We start from the raw sequence: 10,261 nt of genomic DNA, 5'->3' as shown, positions 1-10,261 counted from the left end.
GACGTGAGCGTCCCTCACAGCCAGTCAGAAAAGCAAGCAGAGGTTGAGACCAAGGAACCCTTCCCTGATGTGCAGCTCTCTGACAGTTTCTCTTTATACAGAGTGCTGGCTACAGCCGTGTGCATTATCACATAGACTTGTATGGGCAGTTGGTGTCTGGGCGTGAAGGAGACTTGCTAAGTGCTCTGCTGACATGTAGGGACAGACAGAAAATTTCAAAGGGGAGCTGGAGCATGTATATAAAGGATGTATGGACCTACAGTTAAGGATGTGGATTTGCATCTGAGTCCATGCCTGCAAACGATGCAAGCGCTATGCATTGTCACACAATGGAAATGATCAAACAGCTGCTTTGGGACAGACTGTCTGTAGGGCTCAGGAAGTGTGGCCTTCCAAGTTACTTCAGGTGTCCCAAAGAACAGAGGCAAGCAGTGATGATTCCTTTTTCTCTCTATTCTAATACTTGTAGGTAGAGCGCTTGAGAAAGAATTTGGAGGCTTTCCTCAGCCTCTTCCTTTCCTTGTACCTTTACAAAAGTGGACTGCCAAAAACCAAGAAGACTGGACACACTTTTTGGGTTTGGTTATTTTTATTATTTTTTTTTAATATTATAATATATATAATATATAGCATATACTATATAATAATATAAAATAATATTTATTATTATATATTTTATATATTATATATATTATAATATATATATTATATATAGTATGTAATATATATAATATATTATATATATTATATATATTATATGTATTATATAATATATAATTTTTGTTGTTGTTTTGATGTTTTTGGTGTTTTTGGTGTTTTTTGTGTTTTTTTTTTTTTAATCCAGTCCAATGTAATAAATTCTCAGTCTTACAAGGGATGAATTTTTAAGGTCTTGCTGCTGATGGACCACACTCCACTTGAGCATCAAGTGGAGCAGAAGGTAGCCGTTATCCAGAAAGGTGGAATCTTGATGGGATGTTGCTGTCTTATGGAGAGGAATCTTGGCGTTCCCCAGGCTGAGCCAATACATGGACACAGATTTCTGGATGGTGACCATCACTTTCTGCCCCTGCTCCTGCTGCCTGGTCTCTCTTCATCATCGGTATCCAGCAGGAGATCACGAAGCCCTGGAGGCATGGTGGTATCCAGGTCATCATCTGAAACTTCTTCCACCAGATTGGAAGGGACCAGTCCTCTTGTGCCGTCCGTCAGCTCTCCCAGAAACCAGCCATCCTCATCCATGTCTCCGTAGACATAAACATATTGTCCAGCTGTCAGTGGAAGCTCATTTTCTGGCTCCTCATTAGGGCCTTCAAAAGGATTGTAGCTGTGACGAGCTAAGAATCTTCGTATTAGTGGTGGTGAGGGTCTGTGAGAATGCATGCTGCAGACTGCCACTGGCCACACTTCAGACTCCCCCAGGTTTTCCTGGGGGTTGGGGCATTCCTGTTTGGGATTTCTGTGTGTTCTCAGCTTTTTCCCGATCTCCTGGAGCTGTGTGCATTTTTCCTTCAGACGCTTGCCAAGTGCACCAAGCTTGACATCAGCCTGCTGGAGACTCTGCAGCTTCTGGCACACTTCTGGAGAACGTCCCTCTCTCAGCAGGTGGTTCTGGGCCTTCAGGGCCTGGCACTGCCTCTCCAGGTTGCTCAGGGCTTGTTGGAGGTAGCTGCACTGCTCCAGCAGCTTGCTGCTTGTGCTGCTTGGGAACCCTGGGCCTTCCTTGGCCATCTCATTCTTCTTTTCCACATGCTGTCCCTGCAGTTGGTTGACAACCTCTGCCTTCTCTGTGGCCTCTTCGGATGTGGAAGAGGCCTCCTTGAGCTGCCGGACTCTACGCTTGCCTAGTGCTCCTAGTTTGACCTCAGCCTGCTGGAGAGACTGCAGCTTCTGGCATGCTTCTGGAGAGCGTCCCTCTCTCAGCAGGTGGTTCTGGGCCTTCAGGGCCTGGCACTGCCTCTCCAGGTTGCTCTGGGCTGGTTGGAGGCAGCTGCACTGCTCCAACAGCTTGCTGCTTGTGCTGCTTGGGAACCCCGGGCCTTCCTTGGCCTTCTCATTCTTCTTTTCCACATGCTGTCCCTGCAGTTGGTTGACATCCTCTGCCTTCTCTGTGGCCTCTTCGGATGTGGAAGAGACCTCCTTGAGCTGCTGGACTCTACGCTTGCCTAGTGCTCCTAGTTTGACCTCAGCCTGCTGGAGAGACTGCAGCTTCTGGCATGCTTCTGGAGAGCGTCCCTCTCTCAGCAGGTGGTTCTGGGCCTTCAGGGCCTGGCACTGCCTCTCCAGGTTGCTCTGGGCTGGTTGGAGGCAGCTACACTGCTCCAACAGCTTGCTGTTTGTGCTACTTTGGAACACCGGGTCTTCCTTGGCCTTCTCGTTCTTCTTTTCCACATGCTGTCCCTGCAGCTGGTTGACATCCTCTGTCTTCTCTGTGGCCTCTTCGGATGTGGAAGAGGCCTCCTTGAGCTGCCGGACTCTACGCTTGCCTAGTGCTCCTAGTTTGACCTCAGCCTGCTGGAGAGACTGCAGCTTCTGGCATGCTTCTGGAGAGCGTCCCTCTCTCAGCAGGTGGTTCTGGGCCTTCAGGGCCTGGCACTGCCTCTCCAGGTTGCTCTGGGCTGGTTGGAGGCAGCTGCACTGCTCCAACAGCTTGCTGCTTGTGCTGCTTGGGAACCCCGGGCCTTCCTTGGCCTTCTCATTCTTCTTTTCCACATGCTGTCCCTGCAGTTGGTTGACATCCTCTGCCTTCTCTGTGGCCTCTTCGGATGTGGAAGAGGCCTCCTTGAGCTGCCGGACTCTACGCTTGCCTAGTGCTCCTAGTTTGACCTCAGCCTGCTGGAGAGACTGCAGCTTCTGGCATGCTTCTGGAGAGCGTCCCTCTCTCAGCAGGTGGTTCTGGGCCTTCAGGGCCTGGCTCTGCCTCTCCAGGTTGCTCTGGGCTGGTTGGAGGCAGCTACACTGCTCCAGCAGCTTGCTGTTTGTGCTAATTTGGAACACCGGGTCTTCCTTGGCCTTCTCATTCTCCTTTTCCACATGCTGTCCCTGCAGCTGGTTGACATCCTCTGTCTTCTCAGTGGCCTCTTTGGATGCGGAAGAGGCCTCCTTGAGACATTCCACATCCTCCCACATCTGCTGAGAGCTTCTGCTCCTCAGCAGGCAGAAATTCTCTTCAAGGAGGCTGCACGGTCTCCGCAGCTCCTTCAGCTTACTTAGCAGATGCGTGTTCTGCTCCTGCTGCTCCCTGCACTCAGGTGGGCAGGCCTCTTGTTGCTCTGCAGCCTGAACACCCACCTCTGCTACAGCCCGATGGCAGGCCCTGGCCCTGTTAAAGACGACGCGTGGCTGCCCCTCCACGTGCTCCAGGATATACTGCAGGAAGCGTCTTCTCTGCTCCTGCAGCTCACACTGGAGGCGCTTGCTCTCCACGGCCTGCTCTGCACGGGACTTCCAGCAGAGCTGCCGCTGGACTTCCTGCTGCATTCTGCGGTCTGCTCTGCTGCTGCCGCTCCTCAGCAGCGCCTCCGCCAGCTGCCGCTGCAGATGCCATGCCTGGTGGATGGTGTCGTTGCGCCGCTTCTGCAGCGGCTCCTGCATCTGGCGCAGCTGGGCCTCCTTCTCCTGCAGCAGTTGGCGGATCTCTGCTTTCCACTGCCTCAGGCTCTGCTCCCGCAGGCGCTGCAGCTTTGACACCCGCACCCGCTCCCACTTGGAGCGCAGTTTGTCGGCCAGCAGCTGCCGCTCCTGTTCTGCCGCCTCCTGCCGCTCACATCTCTCAGCAGCGCAGCGCCGCTGCAGCTCCTGGGAGCGGAGCCGCTCGCCCTCCAGCTGGGCCTGCAGTGCCTTCAGCTCCTGCCTCTTCTCCTCCAGCTGTGCAGGGCAGGCGGGGGGCTGCGCCGGGCCCCGGCGGGGAGAGGGCTGGCTGCCCAGGAGCCCCAGGTCTTCCTTGGCTTTCTCTGGCACCTAGAACCAGAAAATCATTGAATAACAGAATGGTTTGTGTAGGAAGGGGCCTTCAAGACTCTCCCGTTCTAAGCCCATTCCAAGGGCAGGGACAGCTTCCACTAGGTCAGGTTGCCCAAAGGTGCGTCCAGCATGGCCTGGAACGCTGCCAGGCATGTGGCAACCACAGCCTCTCTGGGCAGCCTGTGCCAGCGCCTCTACCCCCTCACGGTGTCCCATCTTCTTATATCTCATCCAGATCTCCCCTCTTCTACTTTCAGGGCGTTGTCCTTTGTTGTATCACTACCCTCCCTTACAATCAGTCCCTCTCCAGCTTTCCCCTGTTCTCCTTCAGGCACTGGAGGGCCGCTCTGTGGTTTCCCCAGAGCCTCCCCTCCCCAGGCTGAACAATCCCCACTCTCTCAGTGTGTCATCTCACCTGGATGTGAGCGTCGTTCATGGCCGGTTGACTGGAGCCCTGCTCTGCACGGTGGCAGCGCAGAGCTCCCTCTTTTTCCTGGGAGCAGGACATTGCGTTACGAAGCACGTCTGCCCAGCTCCCCACGATGTAATAGGTGAAGAGCCTCCTCTCCAGCTCCAGCTGACGCTGGAGGTGGCGGATGTAGGCAGGCTGCTCACCATCCGTCTCCCAGCGCAGCTTGCTGAGGGCGACCTGCAGCTGCGCATGGGCCGCCTCGCTGCTGGGGGGGTTCCTCAGCACCTTGGCCAGCTGCTGCTGCAGCTCCCGAGCCTGGCGCAGGGCTGCATCGCAATCACGCTGCAGCAGCTCCTTTGTCGCGCGCAGCTCGGCCTCCTTCCAGAGCAGCAGCTGCCGGGTCCCCGTCGCCCGCTGCCGCTGCTCCCACTCCTTCAGCTGCTGCTCTTCCTGGGCCTGCTGCTTCTCCCAGGTACAGCGCAGTTGGTCGGTCAGCAGCTGCCGCTCCCGCTCTGCCGCCTCCTGCAGCTCACATCTCTCGGCAGCCCAGCGGCGCTGCAGCTCCTGGCAGTGGAGCCGCTCGCCCTCCAGCTGGGCCTGCAGCACCTCCAGCTCCCAGCTGTTCTCCTCCTGCTGCAAAGCGCAGGCTCGGGGCTGTGCCAGGCCCCGGCGGGGAGAGGGCCGGCTGCACTTGGCTTGTCCTCGTCCCGCACTGCCTCGCAGCATGGCCATGGGAATCTGAAGAGACCTTCGGCTTCCAAAAGCTGTAGCCAAAGGCCACCAACAATCACTCTCACTCGTGGGGTCTGCAAGGACAGCTGCCCCTGACCCCGTAGCGCCCACTGCCTCTCGTCCCTGTCGCAAGGGTGTGCAGACAGTGAATGCCTTGGGGGTGCTGCGCCAGCACCTTCTGTGCTGTGTGCTGGCCCAGCTCATAATGGAGGGCGGGGCAGTGACCTTCAGTGCTATTGGACAGTGAGGCCTTCTGGCCCAGCTCATAATGGAGGGCGGGGCAGTGGCCTTGAACGCTATGGGGCAGTGAGACCCTGTGCCCCCAGCACGTCATGGAGGGTGGGGCAGTGGCCTTCTGCGCTGTGGGGCAGTGCAGCCTTCTGGCCCCTGCACAAAATGGAGGCTGGGCCAAAGTGGATTGAAGCGGTGTTGGGCAAAACCGCCTCTCACAGTGCTGGGCTACGTGGACTTCTCTGGCACTGGAGAAGAACAGCAGCAGGCCACCCGTCTCATTGTGATTTCCATTTAGATGGCAATAAAGGAAACATCTCACCATACCTACGAGCTAGTTAAGTTAAAAGAACCTGGTTGCCGGTGTACCCTGCTCAAGGAGCTGCTGGAGCAGATGGCCAGGCTGCTGCAAGAAAGCAGCAGCCTGAGGAGCTCTTGGGAATCTCTGAGGGAGACAGGTAGGAGAACGTGTGAGCCTACTTCCACCGCAGACAAACAGCCTCATCCTAAATCCCCGCGAGTGGGAGGAGCCAATCCAGCTGCTCAGCTGCAGGTCAGAGACCTAGACAGCCCAAGAGAGGAAGGGGGCTGGGCCCTCGTCTCTGCTCAGAGCAGAAGGAAGCGTCTGCCCCCAAGCTCCCACAGTGCTGCCAACCTGTGCAGCATCCCCTACAGCATCCCTGAGTAATAGATTCCAGGTGTGAGAGGTAGATTGTGTTTTTGCAGCGTAAATTGACAGTATTTCTGTACGTAGCATAGGAAAAGTTGCCTTTCACAAAGAAAGCTTCCAAACAGAGTAAACTTGAGACTAGGGCACTTCTGACCACAGTAAAATTGGCATAGGCACCAGGTGAGGTAATTATGTAGGGCAGGGACAAAAAGACAAAAAATGGACACAAAATGTACACAAGTTGGACAAAGGATTAGACAAAAAATAGAGAAAAAAAAATGTATTAAGAAAGTAAAAAGGAAAAGAATTGGACAAAAAATTGGAATAAGAAACTTAAAAGCACAAAGAATTGGACAAAAATGGGAGAAAGAACTTGAAAGGAAGAGAACTGGACCTGCAGCTTCATCACAGAATCACAGAATTGTAGGGGTTGGAAGGGACCTCTAGAGATCATCGAGTCCAACCCACCTACCAAAGCAGGCTCCCTACACCATGTTGCACAGCTCGGTGTCCAGGCGGGTCTTGAATAGCTCCAGAGAAGGAGACTCCACCACCTCCCTGGGCAGCCTGTTCCAGTGCTCTGTCACCCTCACCGTAAAGAAGTTCTTGCACACATTCATGTGGAACTTCCTATGCTGAAGCTTCAGCCTGTTACCCCTAGTCCTGTCCCCACGCACTACTGAAAAGAGACCAGCCTCGCCACTATGGCTTCCACACTTCAGGTATTTATAAACCTGGATCAAGTCCCCTCTCAGCCTTCTTTTTTCAAGGCTAAACAGACCCAGTTCACTTAGTCTCTCCTCATAGGGGAGATGCTCCAGGCCCTTCACCATCGTTGTGACCCTCCGCTGGACTCTTTCCAAGAGATCCCTGTCTTTTTTGTACTGGGGAGCCCAGAACTGGACACAGTATTCCAGAGGCCTCACCAGGGCAGAATAGAGGGGGAGTATCACCTCCCTCGACCTACTGGACACGCTCTTTTAATGCACCCCAGAATGCCATTGGCCTTTTTGGCTACAAGGGCACACTGCAGGCTCATGGCCAACCTGTCGTCCACCAGGACGCCCAGGTCCCTCTCTGCAGAGCTCCTCACCAGCAGGTCTTCCCCCAACCTGTACCAGTGCATGCATTATTTCTTCCTAGGTGCAAGACTCTACACTTGCCTTTGCTAAGCCTCATCCCGTTTCTTACTGCCCAGCTCTCCAGCCTGTCCAGGTCTTGCTGAATGGCAGCACAGCCTTCAGGCGTTTCAGCTAATCCTCCCAACTTCGTGCCATCAGCAAACTTGCTGAGGGTGGTCACTATCCTTTCATCAAGGTCGTTGATGAAGATGTTGAACAAGAGCAGACCCAGTACAGACCCCTGTGGGATGCTGCTAGTTACAGGCATCCAGCCAGTCACCGCACTGCCAACAACAAACTTCTGTGCTTTGCCAGTCAGTGAATTCTCAACCCACTTCACCATCTATCCCATCCTTCCTCAGCTTTGTTATAAGGATGTCATGAGGGACAGTATCAAAAGCCTTTCTGAAATCAAGGTAGACTACATCTACTGCTCTCCCACCGTCCACCCAGCTAGTGACATCTTCATAAAAGGCCACCAGGTTGGTTGAGCACAACCTCCCCTTGGTGAACCCATGCTGACTACTCCTGATAACCTTCTTTATCTCCCAGTTGTCTGGAGATGGTATCCAGCACAAGCTGTTCCATCACTTTCCCTGGGACAGAGGTGAGGCTGACTGGCTTATAATTACCTGGGTCCTCCTTCTTGCACCTCCCTAGTTCTCTACTTCTTCCAGTTAATAAGTAAAAGATCTGAACATAGATCTTAGAATGCGAAAGACCTGGAGAAAGAATTAAACAAAAAACTGAACCAAGAACTGCACAAAAAACAAAAACATGAAAAGAAATGGACAAAGATCTTATAAAGGAAAAGACCTGGCCCAAGGCATGGACCAAGACCCCTTAAAAGAACAGCATCAAACATTGTGAAGAGAAATGGGAAAGGAAACAGGAAAAGGCAATAAAATAAAAAGAGAAGGAATTTGACCAAAAGAGAACAAAATAAAATAAAAAGAATTGGAACAAAAATTGAACAAAAACTTTGGACAAAAATATTGGACTAAGAGAGACCAAAAATAAAATAAAAAAGAAACAAATTGGATTCAAAATTGGACCAAAATTGGACTAGGAAATTAAGGGGAAAAAAAAAAAAACAAAACAACAAAAAAAAAACCCTAAAACTTAGACCAAAATTGGAGGAAAAAAATGGACAAAAAGTGATTAAAAAAATGCAAAAAGAAAGGATCTGGACAAAAAAAAAAAAACTTGGACTAAGAAAGTAAAAAGATTTGGACAAAAAAGTGGACTAAGAAAATAAAATGGACAAAGAATGGATAGAAATTAGTCAAAATATGGACGCAAAATGGACAAAAATTGGAGAAAGATAGCCTAAAAGAAAACAAAAAATAAAAAGAAATCTCTCTCTCACACACACACACACACACACACACACAAAAAAAAAAAAAAAAAAAAAAAAAAAAAAAAAGCACAAAAAAAAATTGGAGAAAGATCTTGAAAGGAAAAGAACTGGAGCAGGAACTAAATGAGGAAATGATCTGGACAGACATCTTAGAATGGGAAAGACCTGGACAAAGAATTAAACAAAAAACCAAGACCTGGACCGAGACCTTTAAAAGGGCAGGGAACAGTGCAGAGAACTTAAAGAAGGAAATAATTGGACTGAGAACTGGAAATAGGGCCAAGGGCTAAGGGACAGGGGGCAAGAAGGGGAACAAGATTTCCAACTAGAAAAATAATGGGAAAATGAAAATCAATCAGAATAAAAGAGAAAACAAATTGGTAAGAGAAGGTGCTGGAGAACAACACAGTGGAGAGTGTGAAGAAGGAAAGGTAGAGGAAACAGCAAGCACCAGGACAAATGGAGCCCAAGCCCACAGAAGCTCCACAAAGGCCAAAGCACTCTGTGGGAGCAACAGAGCTTGCCTGCCATCAGCCAGTGAGTATCCTGGAGTCCATTGTTTGCTCTGGTTTCTCCCTGTGAACACAAAGATCTGCATCCGAGTCCTTGAACTGCTCTGCAGAAAGCGATGGCTCCCATTGTGCCTCGAAGGAAAACAGTAAGAAACACTGAAGAGAAACAAGAGGGGATAAAGAAAAGGAATCAAAATGAGACAAACAAAGAGGAATAAAAAACACCAAAGACTTAAAAAAAGATGAGAACAATGTAGGGAAAAGAAGGGGGGACAACAAGTGGGTAAAACAGAAAGGATGAAGAAAAGAAACAGGATCGGAAAAGGAAAGGGAAAAAGGAACAGGAAATGGGATTGGAAATGCATTGGAATTAGAAAAAGTTAAAGGACTGGAGAAAGAAAAATAGAAATTGGAAAAGACAAAGAAAAGTAAAGAACCAGAATTAGAAATCAATGGGAATTGGGAAAATAATTGGAATAAGCAAAAGGGGGAGGAGCCTTGAGTGGGAAGGGCCCAAAGTTAAAGGGAAAAGGAAATTGGAAAAAAAGCATCAGAAAAGCTTTAAATGAATCAGAAAATGAAATGGTCAAAAATAATTGGAATAAGAATAATAGAAGTGGAAAAAGAAAAGGAAAAAGGAGAGAAGCAGAAAAATAAGAGGCAATGAAAAAGGAATAGAAAAAGGATGAATGAGATATCAATACAACATTTGGAAAACATATTAACTCCAGAAATATCCAAGGAATAGGAAATAACATTAGGAAAGGAAAAGGAAAAGGAAAGTAGAGAGGAAAAAGAAATAAGAATGAGAAGAGGAAAAGGACCACGGCCAAGCAGACCACAGCCAAGATATAAAACCAACGGAAATAACCGCAATTAAGAAATAAGACTAAGAACAAGAATTGGAAAAAGGACTGGAATCAGGAAGAGTAAGAGGGGCCCAGAGAGAAATGGGAAGAACCATGAAACTGAATGGGAAGAACCATGAGTAGAATTGGACTCAGGGACAAAAAGGTGCAGAAACAAAAAAAGAATGAGGAAAAGAAGAAAATAATGAGGAAAGGAGTAAGAAACAGAAACAGAAATGGAGATAGAAAAAAAACAGGGGGGAAGAACAAGAGATAGGAAAAGAATGAGAAAATGAACTGAAAAAGAGTTTGGGAAAGAATGAGGAGAACAAGGAGAAAGAAAACTGGAAAGGAAAAAGGAAGAAAGAACAGAACGGAAAAAGAAGAATGAGAACGTTTGACCTGGACAAAG

General features: G+C 49.7%; 1 protein-coding gene across 1 annotated transcript; it reads right to left on the bottom strand.

Annotated features, from left to right (window-relative positions):
* Positions 1-791: 791 nt before the first annotated feature.
* LOC146760169 (uncharacterized) lies at positions 792-5,409 on the bottom strand. The gene is made up of 2 exons (XM_085553790.1): positions 4,379-5,409; positions 792-3,960 (listed from the first exon to the last, which is right to left on the bottom strand). Exons 1-2 carry the CDS (start codon positions 5,372-5,374, stop codon positions 1,057-1,059), a joined length of 3,900 nt encoding a protein of 1,299 aa, XP_085409916.1. The 5' UTR covers positions 5,375-5,409; the 3' UTR covers positions 792-1,056.
* Positions 5,410-10,261: the final 4,852 nt, after the last annotated feature.

The sequence above is a fragment of the Coturnix japonica genome, chromosome 7 (assembly GCF_054131305.1).
Source record: "Coturnix japonica strain WE chromosome 7, WE-NBRP24, whole genome shotgun sequence".
Classification (NCBI taxonomy): domain Eukaryota; kingdom Metazoa; phylum Chordata; class Aves; order Galliformes; family Phasianidae; genus Coturnix; species Coturnix japonica.
Note: the sequence above shows the minus strand (reverse complement) of the source record. Positions and strands in the feature narration are given on the sequence as shown.

Bases quoted from the DNA above. Each gene is read 5' to 3' on its own strand.
- LOC146760169 (XM_085553790.1), bottom strand. From the start codon at position 5,374: ATGAGCTGGGCCAGAAGGCCTCACTGTCCAATAGCACTGAAGGTCACT. The intron at 3,961-4,378 runs GTGAGATGACAC...TTCTGGTTCTAG, and splicing joins TGAACGACGCTCACATCCAG to GTGCCAGAGAAAGCCAAGGA.